Consider the following 22,795-nt stretch of genomic DNA (forward strand, 5'->3'; position numbering starts at 1 on the left):
AGTTAGGAGATTTCATTTGTGTTGGCAAAGAGCATGCTGAGGAAAAGGCACAGAGCATGATCCAGAGGTGGTTTCTATGCAGTGAAGATCTTTAATCTGCCTTCTGAGGAAAAATGAGGCTTCTCTAAATTCCTGCTTCTGTCATTTTTGCATCAGTTGGTCAGTTTCAGATGAGAGTTAAAGAAGAGCAGAGATAAAGATACCCATTTCTTATCAGTTTTGTGAAAACTGGCAGCTGCGTGGGAGAAACCTAAACCCATGTACCTGCTCAAGAAAAATCTTCATGTGAGCTCAGTAATAATCTGTCCTGTTTGGTGAGCTGGGTTACCAGTCAGCGTGAAGGTGGGTGGAAACTGCTGGAGCACTTGTGCTACTGCTTGCTCAGCGAGTCGTTGAGGAATAAGAAAGAGGCAGCGTAGGTACTCCTGAAGAGTTGGGCCTGGAGCGGTGGAATGAGAAGATAAAGGCCAGAGTGGATGAAGCCAAACTGTTGTGGGAATACAGGGACTGGGTGTGTGCACCACGCTTTCCTGTGGAGTTATTGGCTCTGATGCAATCTAGCTGACCAAAGAACCCCAAACTTTGTGAAGTGCAGGTGATTGTGTGTGAAGAATCTATGCAGAACTCACCTCTTTTGTTATCTTGATCTAAATTTCCCAGATCTTTTTTTAAAATAGTAACAGCCTTTGTTGTTCATAGGTTTACTTCTTATAGTGAAATGGAAGACCCTGCTAATCAAAGTGCAATGAATTTTCATTGTGAAACCTCTGCAAATTCACTTGAAGGATGGGAGAACCAAACCCAAACAAAAAATGTGCTAAAGGACTGGCTGCTGTAATAATTCTGTTTTGTGAGGGTAGCATGACTCATACTGCTTAATGTTCCTATCTCAGTATTCAGTTTATTTTTAAGTAGTGCTGTACAAATAGTGTTTTTCTGTGCCAGTGGTTGCTATGACTTCATAATATTTCCCTAAATACGCTTGCTCATACTTTCTCACAGCGTAGTATTTGGCATTTAAAAACCTTAAATCCATCAGAATTTCCTGAGTGCTGATCATTTTCATGCTTTTATGGAAAAAAGGATAGGTCTGTGTATTATGTAGTTTTAGTTGAGGAGGAATAAAAGTTTTTTTTTAAAAAAAGATAAATTCCCCACAACTTGTTCCCTCATTTAAGAAAATGTTCCTCTGTTTCAGCTTTTCCTTTTTTTCCATGTAGCTTCTCAAACTAAATTGCCAGCATTGCTATAGTTTAGGCTACTTCGTTAAAGGTAAGCAGACACTGTATTATTACTTCAGAACACTTTTGCTGTCTTTTCTTTTCATAATTGCAGGGGAAGAAATACCACTCGCGTGGTTTTGGGGGGGTGGGATGGGTGACTTGTTGAAACTTTCCTTTAGGTTTATACTTTTGCGTAAGGGTTTCTTTGTCCAAGATGCTGACCTCTAGAGTTGTCTGCCTATCTCTTCCAAATGGCAGTGAACACTTTGGTTGAAAGATCTTGGTGTACTATAGGAAAGCAGCTATAATGCTTCTTGAGAACCTTGGGAATCTTGTTCCTTCCCTTGTTCTTCTGGATGGGATGCCTGGCTCACGCTGGCTTCAATCGCTTCCTTGGTTTTAGAGTAAGTAGTGTTAGTGCTGTCTTAATGGGGAAAAAGGCAAGAGGACCCAAAGAGTTAATGGAATCTAGCTAGCAATGTTTATTGGTCTAACAAGTTGTCTTTAAATTCTAGGTCTCGCTTTGATCAGATAAAAGAATGCCAGAAATTATGATTAAAGATACTACTGCATAACTGTATATTTTTCTGAAAATTTTAAACAAACAAAGTCTTAGAAAAAGCTGTTTAATGTCAAATTATTATTTTGAGTTTGTCCATCTAGTTCCAAGTTTATTGCACTTCTGTTTCCTCCTTACTCTTTCCTAGATAGCCATAAGCAGTATATCAGAAAATGCTTACAAATGTGATTTTTGCTTACCTTGATGTATTGTAAGAATTGCTAAGGGCCAAAATTTATCTAGAAAGAACAAATTCCATGTAGAGGTGTGCTGCTAAGAAACTGACAATTGAATGGAGTTTTAGCACACCTTTCCCTCTTGGTTCATGAAAAGCACGGATTGAAAATTGGTTTTCAGTAATTACTAGTAATAAGTGGTTTTTGATAACTACTAATAACATAAGTTGAAGACTTGTATACTAAGAAGTAAAAATATTTTGTCTCAAGATGTCATCTTCCTTTGTTATTGTTGCCATTTTGCAGAACCCTTCCTGTATTTTTGACTATCTTCTCAAAATAAAAAAAAACTAATAATTTTTGTTTCCCTTGTAGTTTTCAGTTCTGTAGTCAGTGTTAAGGTTATTTAAGCTTTCTGTTAATTGGATTATGGAAACGAATTGGATGACAAAGCGTTGAGGAGAAACAGCTTGTCTTCCCAGCCAGAGCAGTTCTTTGTCCTGTTTGTCCTGTAATAATCCAAACCACTGCTTGGTTTCAGTAGCTAGTTCTTGTCACAAAGAAGTGGTGTATGCCAACCCTTAGAGCACGGTTATTTTCAGAATACCCAAGAAATGCAAAGTCAGTGTTGAATTCTCCTCTGTCTTGGAGGCTTTCAATTCCTTTTCTGTCGGCAGCGTGTCGTAACCACTAGGCTGCAAGATGGGCCAGGTCTGTAGGTGTTTTCTGTTCTTCCTTTGGAAGTGGCCCTATTGCAATTAAAGAAGCAAGATTCATAAGGCAAATGAGAGAGGGAGCTTCACTCCTCACACCCTTTTGCAGTGGTAAAATCTGTTTACCTGTATGTAGCCCTGCCCGTAGTTGTAGGTAAATTTGATAGGAGAAATCTAAACAGGAGAACTCCATGAAGTATCTGACAAGATCAGGCAGGGATTTGCATGTGTGTGTTCTGGGAGGGAGCTGTTTCCTTCCTCTCCTACCTCTTGGTCTCCACCCTACAAACCACATTTGTGGATATAAGTACCTGAATTTTTGCCTCAGTACTGTTTTTGATATTTATCTTAAATGTTAGCTTAGGGTAACCCTAATTTTTTTTATACGCAGTGCTTTATAAACAGTCATTTCCTTCGATGAGGATAGATCATGTTTTTCTTCCATGCAGCTGTTTCTGTATAAGTGAGAATGCATGAATTGTTAAAGTAATTACTTCTAATAAAGATCAGAATTTGGAGTTGATTTTTTTCTGTTTGTTTTGCTAAAAGAAAACAATGAGGTAGTGTGGTAATGTCACAAATAAAAAGCAGTAGAACTAGGTATGGAAGTTTCATCTTCTAGGGCAAGTAATGGTCAGCTTCAAGGAGATAGTCTGTCATGGAACCTATAACCTTTTGCTTGGTATGTGTGGAACAGTAGATATGTGCATCTTACCATTATTTAGATTCTATTATCCGCTTTAAAATGCGCAAGAGTGGTGGCAGGAAAGTAACAAGTATTTCAGGTAGTTACTAGCCCAGTAAGAGATCTAGTCACAGGTGGGTGGGTGAGATAACTGGGGCTGTCTGAATATTATAAAATCTACTAAGACTTTCAGGAAGGAGGCTGGTCTTTAAATCGGAAAGTGATTTTGGCCTTAAATATTTCCAGTGGGTTTCATTGTGTAATATTGATTTCCAGTGAAAAAGGAATAGGAAGCAATGCAGGGTATTGTATCAGTAGCAAAGGGCAGCTGATTGTCTCTTACGGAATGCTCTGAGGTGGAATACTTAGTGAGTAAGCATCACACTGCTCAATCTTTTCTTTTGGTTGTAATAGGAAATTTTATGATGAGATAAATTAAAAAGTTCGGTGAAACTTGATATAGGCAGATGGATTGAACATTTTCTGAACAACAAATGTTGCTGTAAGAACCAAGAACTTTGTGTGGCACAATAGTTGTGAAACACGCTTATTTACATGCCCTGTGTGGTTACCTTTTGTTTTTATTTAGCATCCCTAGATATCAAAGAATTGAAGGATTTACCTAATTTAATTTCTCATTTGATAACTGTTTTTTGTTAATAATGCTCATCATTTTTTTTTTTGTCTCTCGTTACAGATTCTGAAGGTGTTTAATCTCTGAATACTTGCAAGTTCTTCATACATAGAAATGTCTGGCTCATACGATGATTCCGTTGGAGTAGAAGTTTCTAGTGATAGCTTCTGGGAGGTAACCTGAATGTTTTATCATAACATTTTGATTTTATCTTTTAATCTGAGTGTAGAAAATCTGATTTTTGTACACTTTAAGCTGCAGAGAGGGCTGCAATGCACAAGACATCTTTTGGTTATTGTGATCTGCAGGAGTAGCCTTCAGGCTAGAAACGACCTTTTAGATTTTGGCCTAGTTCTGTCAAGGGTTTTTAACTGGCACAATCTTGAGGATCAGCCGTTTGTGTAGGATATACAGTTCAGAATTGAACCTTTGTCAATTTTTATTGCTGAAGAGGGGTATGGGTGGGTAGCTTTTAAAATTACCATGGGGGTTGAGTGATCAGTGTTAAATCTAAAGTAATTGGTTAAAGGCTACTGTAAGTGTACGTAAATGTAAGACAGTATGTGAATGTACTGCCTGTCTCCTGTTTGTGTCTAGATGTAAGTAACGCTTTTTGGAGAGAAGTTATCTTATGCTTATCTTCATGTAAGAGCATATATGCAGAAAGATAATATAAAACATGTTATAATGTCAGTAATTTGTGCTGCCCAAATCTAAAGAAGGCTATCGGATGTTAATGGTAATTTGACTAAACTTTAAGGAGAGCAAACTTCAGGAAGCAGAAAGCATTTTACAGAAAGTTTCTTGCAAGGAAAAGGAAGGTTTGACAGTGTCAATACCGACATAATTTGGAGGTAAGTACGCTGTCCACATGAACTGTACTCAGTGGGACAAATTTCTGCCGTGCAAGTGGGAGCTCTTTTGAGTTTGAACAAGAGTAAACATGAAAATGGCTAGGGGGAAGATGCCTGGATATTTTTGGGACCAGAGACTATGTAATACAGCTTGGTTTTGGTGACCTAACATCATGCTTTCTTTTAAATGAAAGCTTTTGTAGACCACCAGCCTGCATTGTTGGTTGTGAAGGCATATTGCATTTTGATGCAGATCTCCCATTATTTTTCAACACGTTATCTGAAAGACCTAATGCTAATGAGGTTCTTGTTTAGTAGACAGCTATAATTTTTTGAGACATATTTACTATTATAAGTAGTTTTTACTATTTTTGTCATATATTTTTGTAATATATAAACATTACATATTTACTATTGTAAGTGAACTATGTCTGTCCTATTTATAAAGAGGTAGTTTTAGAATTACTGGATTTTAAATCTTAACCCCTTTTATTGTAATGACATATTTACTATTATAAGTAGTTTTTACTATTTTTGTCATATATTTTTGTAATATATAAACATTACATATTTACTATTGTAAGTGAACTATGTCTGTCCTATTTATAAAGAGGTAGTTTTAGAATTACTGGATTTTAAATCTTAACCCCTTTTATTGTAAGGGTACTCTGTAGTAGAGCCGCAGAGAGAATGCGGGACCTCTAAGCTGTGTCTGAGACTTAGTTGGACATGGTCCTGAGCAACCTCATCTCTCGGACCTGCTTTGAGTAGGGGGTTGTGGTATTCTCTCTGCAGCTCTACTACAGAATACCTAAGCTTAGTTGGACATGGTCCTGAGCAACCTAATCTCTCGGACCTGCTTTGAGTAGGGGGTTGGACTAGATAATATCGAGAGGTTCCTTCCAACCTCAATTATTCTGTTTTTTTTTAATTTTACATTGAGGCAACTTTCTGGGCGGGCTTCCTTGGTAGAAGGATTTCAAAATAGAGTAAGGAAGCAGTCAGGAAATAATAATCCTGGACCAAAGTGGATTTTTCTGATATGTGTTGGGCATTCTATGCTTGGCAGGGGAACATGGCTTCTGGCTGGCTATATTGTGTCTGGAAGCATAAAAGATGAATGAATGAGGATGGGAATTCTGTAAAACTAGTATGATTGGACAAATGTGAGCTCAAGTATATGATATTAAAGGATGATAGATGATGAGAAATGCCAATTAGCCTAAGCTAAGTTCTTTATGAAGCGTAGTTTAAACGTATTTGATGCTTATTATAATTGGGTTAAAGATGTTTGTGTTGTTGGTGACTTATTTTATATCATTTATAAACACTACTTCTTAATCTGTTTCTTTGGGCTTAGTTCTGTTTATTCCTTACAAAAGGTCAGAACTGCAGTTTGTATCATAAGCAATGTCAGTAGGCTGATGTGTAATGCATGAGTATATATTTATTTATTCCTTGGATAAGAAATGTTAGACTTCAGTATTGCAATCAGTTTCTTTGTAGGATTAATTCGTATCGCTGCTCTTCTCTTTTTTGATGTATAACCACAAAGTTGGTATGTGAAAATGGAAAGAGAAAAATTTCAGATTGAATTATTAGTTTATTTTTTTCTGAAACTCTGAGTACATTAGACTGGAAAAGCAGTATGTTTTGAGAGTTGACAAATGCCGAACAGGTATGCAAGTTGTTCAAAGAGGAAAACTAGCATTGTTTAGATCATATTAACTAATAAGATAAAATCAGTTAAAATCAAACTCCAAAATTGAAGATGAAATTACATTCTCATGGAATGGGTTCAGCTCATTAAAAATTCTAGAGACCATCTTCACACTTACCTCAGGGAGTGAAACAAATTTTTATCTGCATTAAAAAATGAATCCCAGTGATAAGTCAATGGCTTTGATACTGAAGTGACTTTAAGGATGTTCAAATTATTAACAGTTTTCCTCAAAGCAAAACTGGACTTTTCATGAAATTGAGCATAAATAAAAAAATAATTCAGAATTTCCTTGCTTTTGACAGTTTAGCAATATACAAGGGAATATTTCACTGAATTTTTGAGTTTTGAACTATGTAGAAAACTATTTGTTTTGCTGTTCTGCTCTGTGGTGTTTGATTCTTAGGACAAACAGACAAATTTGAGGGTTTTGTGGCTACAAACGCTGGTTGTTTAAAAAACAGTAATAGAGACGGTTGTGTTCTCAGAATGGATATAAAGGCTTTCATTATTTTAGTGAAGCGATTAAATGCTTGAAATTGCAATATGTTGAAACTAAGTGGCATTTGAGTGAAATGGGAAGGCTGTGAAAGTTTTATAGTTGATTAGTGCTTAAAATATCACCACTGATGTTTGTGTTACTTTTTTTTTTTTAAAAAAAAAGCAAAAACCAACAAAGGATTGGTTAGAGGAAGATATAGAAGGTTATCACAAAGTGGTGTATGTATGGTTGAAAATTTAAAAAAAAAAAAGCAAAAACCAACAAAGAATTGGTTAGAGGAAGATATAGAAGATTATCACAAAGTGGTGTATGTATGGTTGAAAGACTGTAGTTGGTATGCCTCAATGTTTATGTAACTGCATGGAGGGTTGAAAAATGTGTGGTATGACATCCCTGGTGCTCTGCAGGGATGGAGCCTTTATGGATACACTAAGATACTTGAACTAAACATTGAAAAGAGTACTATGATATAAATGATAAATGACTTTATAGTAATGCTGAACTATCAACTGGAAGGATTGACACGGGAGCAAATTTTGACCTTCATGTATGCAGTACAAGGTAAATCTCCAGAGTTCATGTAGTTTGAGAGAATAAACATGTTTACAAAGCTGTCTTAAGAAAAACATTTATCTAAAATTTTCTTTCAATGGAAATAGCCGGGAGAATTTATTAAGCAAAGAAATTGCTGTTTCTTTGCACTCAGAGACTTAATCATAGGATGACTGCTTATTACTGGATGTTAAGCTATGCAGAAGACTGATAGCCTTGGCAATACCCTATTATAGTGAGAAATGTGAATAATGTGGAACTTATGTTTTGGTTGACAGCCTTTATAGCTGCGTGTAGTGTCAAGGGGCAGGGAAGGTGAGGTTTGAACAAAATGCTTGGACTAAAACATAACATAAGGGAAAGTGGTAAAGTGTCTAAAGCTGGGCTGCCCATTGCAGTGTAGCCTTTTTACAGGGTATTTTGAGTGATGGCTTTTGTCCAGGAATAGTTGTCTGGTGACCTCTGCACTCTACTTCTGTGTGTTTCTGTGAAGGTAAAGGCATTTTGACATGCATGTCTGATACCAGCATGGAACGTATTTTGGTTTGTATATACTTCTGATCATTTGTTTGAGTGAATAATGAAGGTATCCAGCAGTTTGATTAGGCCAAGTAATGCCTTGGCAGAATGTACAGTTTGACTTTAAACTTTGCCTTTCTACAGAGAAGCCTGACAAAACAATAAGACAGGAATTATCTTTCAGATCAAGAATTAAGAGAGGGGAGGAGGTTTGCCAGGCTTCTGCTGTTGATAGGACATGAACCTAAAGTAAAGGAAGTCCTGTGCAAGTATTAATGGATTTAATTTAAGAAAAACTCTGCAGTGTTAAGTGCCATGCAGAAACAAACAGCAAGCCTGTCAAACTTAATGACCAAACTCTTAAGTAATTCTGGTTTGGAGCCATTGTTTCAAACTAAATTTGACTGAGTTTTAGTTTAAGCTTGCCCTTTTTCCATATGTTCTGAATCAGTTATTTTCTGAGGATTACAACTTTGAATTCTAGTCTTAATCTTTCTCAAAATGGGTAACTAAAATGCTTTGATCGTTGCATTTTGTCTGACTTCATTAGAAAAGATGTAGTGTCTCTGGAATTCCAGCCTCAGTAATGCATGCCTCGGATAACAAGAAGTAAAGAACTCTTAATCAATTTGAAAGTTGTTATTACCACAGGTTTTGTCATTGAATCCTTTTGTTGGAGGTTTTTAAGATATTTGACAGGATAGGTTTTTTTTTCCTTTACTTTTAAAGTCAGCCTGCAGTTTGTTGAAAGCCACCTTACTATGTTTTACTGCCACAGCTGAAAGCAGTGAATGTATTTAAACCTGGCCACAGCACAGAAGAGAGTCTGGCATGGTGAGCTTTTGAGTTTGTTCCCTCATATGCCAAAATAGCTCAGATTTATTTACCTTTGGAGTGTGCTGCAAAGCCCATCTTTTTCTTGAAAGACATTTAGGAAAGAGTGAGCTGGCTGGGTGTGGGACCTATCTGAAGAACTTTCTGTGAAAACTGTTTTTTGCTCACTGCATATCTTTGAAACTAAACCACTTTTATTTCTTGAATGTTGATGCTCTGCCAAGCTGATAGTAAGAACTGTACTAATGTCAATAGGTAATAAAATGTGGATAAACCAACTTCAAAATTTTTGCCATTGCTGTTGACAGAAATTTCATACAATTTTGTCTTTGGGAAATAGTTCTTGATTGGTTTTCTGGCTCTAGATGCATTGGTTTTCTTTTGGAGTTTTTGTTGCCTTTGCTGGGGCTGCTTATTGCAAAGATAATTACTAGCAGTTTGATCACATTTTTAAATGTGAATCTAGAGTGTGTGGTTGCATGTACTAAGTACTAAGCTTACTGTTCTGAGCTTGTCTATTCAGAGTGTATGGAGCAATTCAGGGCAGGTTACTTAAACGATGAAGCTTTTTTTATTAGGTTGCTATTTCAGTATTGTTCATGGAAACTTCTAGTTCTGGCATTAAGAGTCAAGCTTAATGCTTGAAATCCAATACAAATAGTAATTTGTTTCTTTTAAAGACTAGTATTTTTTATTATTACATAGATATTGTTGTCAGGTCGAGATTTGTGATTGGGGAAATAAGTCTTGTTGAAAGGGAATAAGAGAAGTTGCTGTGTAGAATTGTGTTTTTGTTGTTGACTTACTGTAGATATATCAGTCAAAAACTGTGGGTAGGACAAGGCTTAGCCATAGATAGTACCTTGTATCAGAACAGCTGATATAACTGAAAAAATTAAGCTTTCAGTAATATACATCTATCTTTAGCAGATCTTTCTTCTTCTTTTACATGAAGTAGAAATAGCTGCTGCTTTCATAATTAAATTAAGGAATTTTTTCATTATTTAGCTAACCCAAGCTACTACTAAAAGTTTTTTGTCTTCTAGCAGGATGATAAATCCCTTTTCAGGAGAACAAATCTTTTCCTCTAATTTTCCCAGGTGTTTACCAAATATATATACTTTAGAAGACAGAATTTCATACATGTTTTCATATAAGCTTGCGTAGGGAGCAAGAAATTGCAAAACAATAAGACATTTTGAAAGGTAATTACCACAATAACAGTGGAGTATTTAATCAAAATTTCAGTTGTAGTAATGCCTTAATTTACTTATGAAATGGAAGCTTCTTTTTCATTCTTCTGTCTCTCTAACAAGCCTCAGTGTACCTTGAGGCATTTAGTTAAGCTTATGGCTTTCTCTGGGGGAAGCAGTTTTTTAAGACTCAGGAATCTTGTTAATAATGCTTCAAAAAGGAATTCCTTCATCTGTGTTAGCTGACAAGGGTGGCGTGCTTTGGGTAATCAAAGGTTATTGCTGATAGCCTGGAGCAGGAAGGCAGTAACTTTTCCAAGGTAATGCGGAAAATTTGGAACCAGATGTGCAATTTGAAACCCTTTGTATTTCTTTCTCGTCTGTCATATGGAGTTTCAACACTTGTGTGGCTGCTATAAATACATCTCAGTTTGTCATTATCATTCATATACCACTTTCTTGCATCCAAAAATAGACTGGCAGAATTGATTGGTTCCAACGTTGCGCTGCTCTAGTAAAATATGAGAAATGGACAACCCTATTTGCCTTGTTCTACTGTGGCAAAATTGATTGGTTCCAACGTTGCGCTGCTTTAGTAAAATATGAGAAATGGACAACCCTATTTGCCTTGTTGAACTGAAGTAGTCCTGAAGAGGACATGAAATAATTTGGTATATTAATAAATGGAAGGCCAATTTTATGATGCGTTTTGTTAATTAAGCTCTGACCTTATGCTTGCTAATCACTATTATTATGGTCATATTAAAAGAAAAATGCCTTGGGCAAGCTGAGACCAATGCTATTGTTCAGTTAGATACCCATGAAGGTAAGAAAGGCGATGAGTAAGTGTTCCTAGAGATCAAAGTAGTGATCAAAGAAGTGGATGCATATCTTGCAAGGTAAGACATCAAAAGAAACAGCTACCCTGCCTGTGGAAGCACTTATTGTTAATGAGCCATTGATCCCTCACAAGCTGTGCTACTTATATCATCAATGTGAATCCTTACTCTCCCTTATTTTCTGCTGGCATCAGCATTATAGAGCCCTCTCCGTTTATTGCAGGGGTGTTTAACTGCCCTGTGAAAACACCCAGTTATAAAAAAAAAAGTCATTTTGAACAGCTGCTAAACCAGGAACTGGCAGTAGCTGTATGAACTTAGGCCCGTGACTGATTCCCTTGGAGGACAGGACCTGGTGTGCATTTTGAGGTGCTCAGTACGTGGTTTTCATTGCATTCTGAAGTATTAGTTGAGAGATCCACTAGCAAGATAAGATTTTCAGCTTATTCAGAAAGGGGAAGTTCACCCCCAATGTAGTATGAGTGGATGTATTTTGGCCACCATATACATTCCTATTCTCCCCCAAAACGCCAAATCAAGCTCCAGACCTGAAACTCTGGATAGCAGAGGCTATCAGAGGCCTCTATGAACTGCATGATAAGTTGTCTGCTCAGATAGTCTTTATCCTGCCCATTTGGTGTTCCTGGTGACTGTGCTTCATGCCTACTGCTGTCACCCAGCATCTATATGAGGTATTTGTTGAGGGTGTGTGTGTATTGGATGCAGGGAATTCAAGAGGGAGAAGCCCCCAAAACCCACTCTTGAATCTTAAAAAGGTTCCTGTGTTGAGGGATTTCAGTTACTTGTCAGTGAATGCTTTTTGCTGATGAAGCAGACTGTTCTGGCTTTGCTTTTTCATTTTAAAAATATTTGGATTTGATGAAGCAGACTGTTCTGGTTTTGCTTTTTCATTTTAAAAATATTTGGATTCTGTAATAGTAGATTCCTGTCCTATCTCCTATATGCATTTTTTTTTCTTCTAACATTGAGCAACATAATGCTTTCCATTTATATTGCCAGGTGTTTGCTTGCTGGTATGTTTGGCTTCAGATTTTGAGGGTTTAAAAGCTTCCTCAGGATTTTGCTTGCAACCAATGATGAATTTATATGGGTAAATTTGAAAAATTTGAATGCACAGTGCTAGTGCTAATGGGTACTGGGACTGTGTATGTGCTAATTATGCACCAACATAATTCTTCTCATTTGGGGAAAAACCCTTCACAGTATTACAGGTGTTAATGCTGGTTGAAATGTTTGGAAACTTCCTGTTTGGTGTAGCTGGAAATAAATTGTACTCATGGTTGAATGGAATGCTGGAAATAGTGTGTTGCTATATTGGCCATCAGTATGCATGGGTTTGACTACAAGCCTTCAAAGCTCATTATTGTGCTTCCTGCTTATGAATATTTGCCCATAAAAAAACCAACAACAGTAACCCTTGTTGTATGCTATGGTAACTGAGTGACTTTCAAATGGCTCCAGTTCATAAAGGCTGACTAGTTATGAATAAGCTAGACAAGATTGGAAAGAGAGTTGACAACAAATCTTACTTTAGGAGTTGAAACTCCTGAAATATTTGTGGTTATAACAATTATCATGATATACTAGAATTAACTGAGTTTAGCAATAGCTGAACGTTTGCCACCCTCTGGGCTGCTGACAAATTTAAATACCCTTATTTTTCATTCAGTGTACTAGAAAAACCTGCTAAGTGTGTTTAACTCTTTATAGGCTTTTATCCTGCTCAATGAATATGCTAAAAAAAAAAATTCTATTAGGTGAGGTAAAGGAGCCAAGATAATTTAAGACTCTCCCTTTGTGTTTAGTGCTGTGAAATTGTGAAATGATGAGGTTTTAAGTTGTTAAATATTCTTACTGAAGATCGTATCAATGACAGTGCTTGACTACGTTGGTACAGGGGTGGTCACAAAGGAGCGATGTCTGGCCTGCAAACGATGCAACACTAAATGCCTCATCCCTGTGTGCTTGTGTGTTTTTCCTCTGGTTATTACAGATTGTCCAGATTTTACAAAGGATTTGAGGTGTTCATGCATGAGAGGAAATATCAAAATGAGAAGGGAAAAAAAAATAATCTTTCTTGACTGAGCAAAATGGAGATCTGAAGGTATCCATAATGCCTGTAAGAGATAAATGGGGCAAAATAGGATCAGCTGAGACTTACTAGTATCAAAGCTCAGTCTTTTTTGCAGTGGAAAAAGGGAAATAGGTGGTTAACTCAGGAAGGGGGTGTGTACGTGTGACACAGAACTGTGAATCACAATTTTCACAGAATTCAGTGATTGCATCAAGAGAGTGACCATTATGGTGGTATTTTGAAGAAATAAACACTCGGAGTTATTTCCTTTTAAAGTGTTTCTGGCAACTAAGGGTAAACAGCTTGCAGCCCAGAAGGCCAACTGCATCCTGCCATCAAAAGAAAATGTACAGCAAGCGGAGGGAGGTGATTCTCTTCCACTACTCCCCTCTGGTGACCCCACCTGGAGAACTTTGTCCAGCTCTGGAGTCCTCAGCACAAGAAGGACATGGACCTCTTGGAGCAGATCCAGAGGAGGGCCATGAAGATGATGAGAGGGCTGGAGCACCTCTCACACCAAGACAGGCTGAGAGAGTTGGGCCTGTTCAGCCTGGAGAAGAGAAGGCTCTGGGAAGACCTTATAGCAGGGAGCCTACAGGACAGATGGGGAAGGACCCTTTATGAGGGAGTGTAGTGATAGGACGAGGGGTAACGGTTTTAAACTGGAAGAGGGTAGATTTAGATTAGATATTAGGAAGAAATTCTTTATTGTGAGGGTGGCGAGACACTGGAACAGGTTGCCCAGAGAAATTGTGGATGCCCCTTCCCTGGAGGGGTTCAAGGCCAGGCTGGATGGGGCCTTGAGCAACCTGTTCTAGTGGAAGTGTGCATGCCCATGGCAGAGGGGTTGGAACCAGATGGTCTTTTAGGTCCCTTCCAACCTAAACCATTTTATGAATTTGATATCATGTAATAAAATGTCTCTTTCAGATGAGTGAAGTGTTGATGCTAAAATAAAAGCAGGATATTATTTTTAAATATCTCTCATTCTTCTTGAAACTGAAGAAAGTTTATAATCTTACAGTTTACCATCCTGAAACAAATGCTTCATTTGTATGACAAAGAAACTAATAACTTCATGTCTTCGTTGCCTGCTGTATGTCTACCAGGAAATAGCCCAATGCTCAGAATAATCAGAAAGTTATTCTAACCAGTAAAATCGTATGTTCATCTACTGAACAGTGCTTTTGAAAAATCTGAAAATTGCAAGGCATTATGTAAGTGTGGTTCTGACTGCAATAATGAAACACAGGATTATTTTTTTTTTTTAGTCAGTCTACAAATAAAAGAATTTGTCATTTTTGTTTTAGCTCAAATACTTCTTGGGAAGGGGAAAGTCTTGCAGAATGTTTGCAGTCTACCTCAGGAATTAGAGAAAATAGTCTTGAATAAAACAATGTATTAAATCATGTTTTTCTTCAGAATTCGGGGTGACTTTAGTTTATAGGTTTTTAATTTTTTTTTTAACTTAACAGTTAACCTAGTAGTCCCTTGGCTGCATAAAGACTAGACTCATTTTCAATTTACTTGGCTCTCTGGTCTGAATGCCTTGTGCTCTCCTGCCTCCAAGTCTGCCTCCTGCATTGGCGGGCTGCACGTTCCACTTGGAAAAAAAAAAAAAATTGTCATTTCAGTGTCCATAGCTTAAAATGCAGTTTTTTTTTTTTTAATAAACCACTAAGTTTTAAAAATGTTAAATGCCAAGTATTTAACTTGGGTTCTCTGTGTCATGAATTACAGAAAGATGCTGTATTTCCAAAATTTTAGCATTCCTCTTAGGGTGTGAAATTTAAATGTGATGTCTAGCGTAGTTTAAACTACTGTTTCATAAATCAAGTCAACATTTTTTTTTTCTTTGAAAATACTAGTATAAAAGGCTTTCTTTGGAATACAAGGTGGTTATTTTCTAGTATCATAGGCCTAGTTCTAAACTATGATGCTAATTCCTTCAGCCTCCCTGTGGAGAAGGAGGTAGCCTGGGTGAATTATATGCTGTCTGCATGCAGCTCTTTAAAGGTGGCTTTATGTGATAGTAGTGAGTGAACCGTAATAGGTAAGCTAAATAGTTCTCTGAATACCAGCGTGAGATTTGGCAACTGCTAGGTATTACCATGAGGTTAGAATTTGCTCAGACAACACAAAGTGAAAGCATTAAAAATACCATGAGGCAGCCAGCTCTCATTCAATATTAGCATTTAAAATGCTGATTTAATAGTGAAAATTTATGAAAGGAAATGTTCGTGCTAGAGACATAAATCCTTGGGCGCATAACTGGAGACACAAATTGATGCTAATGTAAGGCTTCAGTAGTTGTGCCAAGCTAGCTTAACCTGTTTTAAGTCTGCTTGGCTGTGAACCTACAGCTGGAGTAATTCTGGGCAGATGAATGATTTGCCCTTCCATTAGAAAGGCTTTAGAAAGTGTTCTTTGAGGTACTTAATTTTCTTAATGCTTTGATTATATATGTATATTGTATTTGTTAGTGTACGGTGTTAGCTTGAAGCTGCCCGCTTCTCGATTTCTATTTCTCCTGAAAATAAGAGGTTATTTTTCATACTTTCTTGTTAATAGGTGAAATCTATTTTGACTTGGGTGCATTGATTGTCTTAATTTTTGATGTCAGCTTCTTTGTGATACTGGTAGTTTCTTCAGTTATATTGTGACATGTTTAAAGGCAAGGGTGTGTGTGTGTGTGTGTGTGTAACTTTTTTTTTTTTAAACAAGATTTAGACAAATCAGGGGCTGCTAAATAATGCTTTTCTTAGATGCTACCTAAATTTCTTTGATCTGTTGAAATGGATCTAGTCCAACACTGAAAACATGCCCAAATGGATGCTTTGAGGCAACTGTTTAATGAAATTGTTTTTGTCCTGTCATTGATGGTTTTGAATTTTTTTGTCCCTAGCTTTTACGGGGAGTCCACATATACCTGTATTTATTGCATAGTCACTTATTTTTCCAGCACTTAATAGAAGCTTTTTCCCCTTTAAAGCCTATTACCCTCTATACTGTGAGCAGTTTTTCCTCAAGCAGATGGCTTGCATGTACATCTGCTGACTAAATTCTGAATAAATGTGAACCTAAAAGTTGGATGCTTTCCTGTATTTAAGATGTGAATCGGATATGATTCAAATGTAAAAATTACAAACATGCTTTAAGAATTTGAATGTTTAATCTACTGCCTTACAGCTAGTCTTCATTTTTCAGTCAGGCGGTTAGGGCAGATAAGGAACTGACTGTGATATTTAATAGGCTGTGTAAATTCTGTTAACAGAGTTCTTACCTCTTGTTTAATGTTTACAAAAGTCAATCTGAGTGACCTTGAAACCGATGGAAATATTACTCTGGAAGTAGTATCAGGCTTTTTTTCCCTTCAGTCATCTAGATCAGTGATTCCATGTTGATGTGTACACAAAAATGAAAGGGAGGTGTTAATTATATAATAGATTTTCATTATTCAGTGTGCATTTTCTCCGTATTCTTACCCTTTTGTAGCCTGTACATCGAGCAATGATGTTTTTTTTTTCTTTAGAATTTGCAAGTTAATTTTAGGTATGGGAACTCTATGTCATTGTTGTCAGTATCTTCCCTCATTAAATTCTATGGTATACTTTTGAAATAGTTGCTATGTAGTTTGTCAGCAGTGAAGTATAGCTGGAATGAAGGGCAGATGCGATCTCCGCTGTATTTATAGCGGTTGTGCTTTTTCCATACTGCATTCTCAAAAGAACCCTATTATTAAGCTTGATAGATAAGTGATGTCGCAGTGCTCTTTTGCATATCTTTGCAGTTTTATTAGTCCTGAAAGAGTAAACACAGCATAAAATTAAGGCATTAGGTACTTAATAGTAAGCAAGGATGAGGGAAATGCTGTATTTGTGTTAAAACTCTTGATTATCTAAAACATTACCAAGCAATTATGGGCAGCCATCACAATTGTTCTGCATTATAATTACATTACAGGATTAATAAAATAGAGCTTTGACTTTCAATAACTTTTTTTAACAGGAAAAGCTGTGGCATTTGTGGTGTTGTTACAGTTAAGTTTTGAGATTAATTGAAAAATACTTTATGCTACAATGACTAATTCCTACTAGTAGATTCTCTTGTTCCTAGGTAACAGTATTTGTGTTAATTAGATTTATCTTGTTTTTAGAGCTTTCAAGCAGGAATTGCTAAGTATTTGTCTCTTTATAGGTTGGAAATTACAAGCGGACAGTAAAACGAATTGATGATGGTCACAGACTTTGCAATGATCTTATGAATTGTATTCATGAACGGGCAAGAATAGAGAAGGTCTATGCTCAGCAGCTTACAGAATGGGCAAAAAGGTGGAAACAGCTTGTGGAAAAAGGTAATACATTCTGATTTTGACCTCTGAAAACTTTCTCAAATGGAAAAAAAAAACCTGTATCTGTATATCTTTGTTTTGGTAAGTACAAAGCAGAAATTTTGTACTGCTTAGCCTACAGTGGAGTCTTTGCAAAAGGCTCAGTAAGTAATGTAACAAATGATCAAGCTTTTCTTGATTGAAAACAAACAAAACCCTGCTCCTTTGCTAGTTTCCTTGTTTCTTACCGAAGCAGGTGAATCTTGCCTCCGGATATTAGGTATCCAAATAGACTCAGTTCTAGAGAAATGGCTGTTTCTACGTAACTAAAGGTATAAAACACAGTTTGAAAAGTGTATCCAAATAATAAGGGGGCAGTGGTTGTGGGGGAAAGACTAGTAATAAAAGAGCTGAGCATTGCTCTAATGGAAGGCTGATCTGATACCATGGTAATATGTTCTGAAATGGTTTCTCCTTTCCTGGTTATCCGTGCTTCAAAAAGTATGTTGAGAAATTGAAGGCCGTTCAAAGAGGAACTAATAGGTGGAATACTGAGAATCATAGTACAGGGAGAAGGAGGCCAGACTGTATATTGTTTCTTCTGGTGTAAAGCTTTGTAATATTCTAAATTTATCTGAAAAGAAACTGTTCCCTTTTCTAGGTTTGCATCAATATTGCTGTTTACAAGTGAATATAAGTCAATAGCTTCAGGTAGTTTCTTGGGAATATAAGTTCCATGTGGGTGATGGTTACTGAGAATGACACTTTCTGTTGTGTTTAGGCCCACAGTATGGAACAGTAGAAAGGGCTTGGTGTGCTTTTATGTCAGAAGCTGAAAAAGTGAGTGAACTACATCTAGAAGTAAAAGGTTCACTGATGAATGAAGACTTTGAAAAAATCAAGAACTGGCAGAAGGAAGCCTTTCATAAGCAAATGATGGGAGGATTTAAGGAAACCAAAGAAGCAGAAGATGGATTTAGGAAAGCTCAGAAACCCTGGGCAAAAAAGCTGAAAGAGGTACAGCAGTAGATTATGTATTAGATATCCTGTGTTACAATATATTAATGTCTCAATCTCTATAAGGGAGTAAACTCCCTATTCTCTCTGCTGGACCCTCCTTTCTCAAAGCGATCTCTTGCTTTCTGTCCTCTTCTGAAAATAAGTATTTTTCTCTTGGTCTCTCCTAATCTTGGTGACTTCAGTGAAAATCTGGAACAAGTGGAATTTAAGATAACATTTTTAACAGTATCTGATATCATGCATTTGAAAGTTAAGAATTGCTCAAACAAATAAGCAGAGGAAAAGCGTTTTTGGGTTTTTTTCCCCTGCTATGTAACATTATTCTTAAATAACAGGTTTGTAGAAAAAGGGGAGCAGAACATGGGCATGAGGAAAAAATGTTCTGTTGCAGACCTTCTGTAAACCTTTTTTTGAGTGTTCCACACTTCTCTAAGCTGTATGAGTGATGTTTCTTGTATGGTGGGAGAATGTTGATTCATAAGTACTACAATAGTTTTCTTATGTTGGTTCTTGTGTATTGTTCATTCTTTGGCCTAAACAAATAAAAAAATCTAAAAAAAAGAGAAAAGAACATTCTGAAACAAAACCTAACACTTTCTTCATTGCAACATGATTGTAAGGGAAAAAAAAAATAATCAGTTGGTGGACATTGTATAAACTGTCCCAGATGCAAATATTTGAATCTACTTTGTAGGTGGAAGCTGCAAAGAAAGCATACTATGCTGCCTGCAAAGAAGAAAAACTTGCTATATCCAGAGAAACAAACAGCAAAGCTGATCCAGCACTAAATCCTGAACAACTTAAGAAATTACAAGACAAAGTGGAGAGAAGCAAACAAGATGTACTGAAGGTATACTGTACGCTAACACTGTTCATATGCAGTCTTTTTAACCTATAGCTTGTGCAAATTCAAGGGTTTTTTTTAGTTTCTGAATGTGCCGTGGACTGCAGTGCAGCTCACTTCCTGTAACAGTCCTATACCAAAAGTCAGAGTTTTCTCCAAAGCATATGTTATTACTAAGTTCTTCTGTGAAGAAAGAATAATATATTGCCTCTATTTCATGTAAGTACTTTGAGCAGGGAACGAAGCAGAATAAGACAGTGAACTCTTGGACAAAGTTCTACTCATTTATTAGTGGGGGTTGAGTTATTTCACTTGAGAGGCTGTGAGATAAGCACTTAAAACTTGCTGACAACATCTAAACTTGTAGTTGCACTTGGCTGCAGAATGTAATTTTTAAAGGAAGTACACTGATAGAATCTATTTAAATAAAAGTAAATACACTTTTGGAAATGCCATTCTGTTGCCCAGTGTGGTTTATCTCTTCAATGAGCTACTATCAAGGGGGTTTTCTTGTGTGACTTTCTTCAAAGACATCTTTCCTCTTTGAGAATGCTGTTCTGTGCTCTGGGAGGCTATTGTTACATCAGTTGGGATCTTTTAATTCTCTTCTGTGGACTACTTCTGTCAATTAGTGTAGAGTCTGGGGTAAACTGAGCTCACAGAATGCACATTTCTATTCACGGGGATGTATACAGTGTTTGTGGTTTTGGTCATAACTCACAGCAGACTGTAAATTGCTGGAGGAGAAAAGACAACACTTTGAAATCATATGAAGATCTTTAAATATGACACCTGTAACTTGAAAGACTGCCTGATATGATTTACTGTGTGGCTCCTTGTTTTTTATCTTTAGTATTAAATTAACATTTGTCATGGTTTCTGTTAAAAAGCCAGAGAAAAGGCTTAGAGCTTTATTGTAACTGTTACACAGTTTTGTTAGATTAACCGTCACCGTGACCTAACATAAGTACAGTGGTCAGGAAAAGAGAGTGCAGTTTGGAAACTTCTGGTCTAAATTTTGGCCATTACTACATTACTAAATCTGTTATGTAGAGTAATAATAAAATATATTGCTAACCGTTTGTTTTTCCACCCCCAGACAAAAGAAAAGTATGAAAAATCACTGAAAGAATTAGATAATGCCACTCCTCAATATATGGAAAATATGGAGCAGGTATTTGAACAGTGTCAGCAGTTTGAGGAAAAACGCTTACGTTTCTTTCGAGAAGTGTTACTGGAAGTTCAAAAACACCTTGATTTGTCTAATGTTGCAAGGTAAAATTGTGTAAAACTTCAAAATAATTGCTTATTACTTTTCAGTGAAAAGTGATCCATACTTTAAGTAGATCAGTGTTTGGAATCTGATTTGTTTCTAATGTGTTGCTTCAATTGGTTTTAAGTTTAAGTGAAAGAGCTTGATTGTTTGTTTTGTCTAAGATCAGATTAGCATCTATCCCTAATATTTGCTAGCTTTATTTAACACAGTGTTAAATGAACCAATAAACCCTTGTTGTTGTTGTATTTCTGTAGTCAGATGTATGCCGATTAGAAAGGATTCAGAGCCTAGACTCAAAAAACACTGGATCAAAGATTTGGGAAAGGAATAGTTTGGTGTCTTAAGTCTTGCATGTTTATTGGAGAACACACTAGAATTTTTTAATATAAGACGGCATGAACTTGGTAGCATAAACACATATATTGTTAAAATATTAAAACTCAATCTAAAGGTATTATCTTAACTAGGGGATAAATGTTAAAGATCCATTGGCTGACTGTTGCTGAACTCATGTCCATCTTAATTTCAAAGTCTGGTCTTTATACTGCAGAATATATAAAGCATATCTTCTACTTTTGTTCTTTCTGCCTGGACCCTCCTCACTACACTCCAAGAAATCTAAACTTCTGCTGGGGAACTCAAGCCAGAGCTCATGCAGCTGGTTTTGTCAGGCTGTGTGGCAGGTCATCAGCTACTACATGCCATTTGGATGTGAAGATACTTTAGTATGTCAGCAGGACAGCGGCTATAATGTTTTTGTTTTCTCTTGCATTTGAGAAGAGAGGCACTGAAATACTTGTAGCAAAGGCTGTACCATTAGTAGAATTTTACATTCCACTTGTAACAGCAGAGTTTCATGTGCTCTCTGGCTGGCGTTTCAATGAAAAGGAGCTGACTGCTCACTTCTGTTCCTTCTTCCACTGTCCAACCAGTGAAATTAAGGAGCTGATCAAGGTAACTGAGGGCAGAAAGCATCTAGTTTGGTTTTAACCCTGATCAGTGTGCCAAACTGACTTGCTGTTTGGTCACATGAATGTTAGTGCTGGCATAAGTGAAGGGAGTGACATAAGGGAAAGAACAAACACAGAGCAAGTAATAGGTAAGGGCAAGATCACCTATTTTAGTATCATTGTTATTTTGGGCTGCTTCTTATGAAACTGCTGTGGAAAACAGGTTCTTTTTTACTCTCAGAGTAGATAGTTAGGATTGCTGCCCATTTGAATTCAGTTTAATCACATTGAAAGAAAGTACAGAACAGAAATAAATGAGAAGTAGTTGACTTAGAGGGTAAGGTTGGGGAAGACTACCAAAGATTAAAGAGAGGCAACAATTTCCTCTTCAGGTTCAGGAGTGGTGTCTTATGGTACCTTAATAAGATCCAAACAGAGAAAAGAAATATTAGGGTAAAACTACAGATAAAGCAACTGGAACTCTTTATTTATTTCTTTATCTCTGCCTCTTTGAATATATAGAGATAAAAAATAGAGCGTAAACCTGCAAAACAAACTCTGATTTTTAACTTTTAAGACTAATGATGCTGAAGAGCAGCATTAGGAGTTTTCACAGAATGCTGTGAAGCTATCACAAAAACAGTTTCTACTGTCTTATTGACAAGCTTTTAAATGCAAGAAACTTCAAGACTGGCATTCATTAATTTAAATACATTCCTATGTAAATCCTACATTTAATGACAGCCAATTAAATTACTTACACAAAAGTCATAATTCCAAAACCTGGCAAATAATGATTTTATGTTTTTGTGAACTTTCAGCAAGCTTACATGTTTGGAGTACTCTTCCTTTTTTACAGGCAGTTGGTAGGTTTGTCATAGAGTTCTAAAATGTCTGTATTACTCGAAGATTTTTTTTTTTTTTTTAGTGCTGTGAATTTCAAAAATTTTTTTTAATCTGACATGGGGATTTGCTGTGTTTTTAAATGTTATACTAAATTTGAAGACAAATTTGTTTTGCAGTTACAAAAATATCTACCGTGAACTGGAACAAAATATCAAAACAGCAGATGCTGTTGAAGACTTGCGGTGGTTTAGAGCTAATCAAGGTCCAGGGATGTCAATGAATTGGCCTCAGTTTGAGGTAAGGTTGGAGTACTTAAAATCCAGACTTATTTTATCTATTTTTATCTCCTTCCTTGTTTTGTCTATTTTTTCCTTCCTTTCTTTTCGTGTAACTCTTAAATTCAGGCTTCCAGCAGTGAATTTTTTTGTTTT

At 36.5% G+C, this 22,795-nt stretch overlaps 1 protein-coding gene across 7 annotated transcripts in view; it reads left to right on the forward strand.

Annotated features, from left to right (window-relative positions):
• PACSIN2 (protein kinase C and casein kinase substrate in neurons 2) overlaps positions 1–22,795 on the forward strand; it is a 73,079-nt gene that overhangs the window by 33,082 nt on the left and 17,202 nt on the right. For all 7 annotated transcript variants that reach the window (XM_014961527.1, XM_014961520.1, XM_014961524.1 and 4 more), the window contains 6 exons: positions 4,054–4,164; positions 17,296–17,452; positions 18,210–18,445; positions 19,143–19,298; positions 20,392–20,567; positions 22,541–22,661. In XM_014961527.1, the coding sequence (XP_014817013.1) occupies positions 4,105–4,164; positions 17,296–17,452; positions 18,210–18,445; positions 19,143–19,298; positions 20,392–20,567; positions 22,541–22,661 (906 nt within the window). In that variant the 5' untranslated portion in view covers positions 4,054–4,104. The remainder of the gene's footprint in view (positions 1–4,053; positions 4,165–17,295; positions 17,453–18,209; positions 18,446–19,142; positions 19,299–20,391; positions 20,568–22,540; positions 22,662–22,795) is intronic.

Source organism: Calidris pugnax, unplaced genomic scaffold (assembly GCF_001431845.1).
Source record: "Calidris pugnax isolate Ruff unplaced genomic scaffold, ASM143184v1 scaffold589, whole genome shotgun sequence".
NCBI lineage: Eukaryota > Metazoa > Chordata > Aves > Charadriiformes > Scolopacidae > Calidris > Calidris pugnax.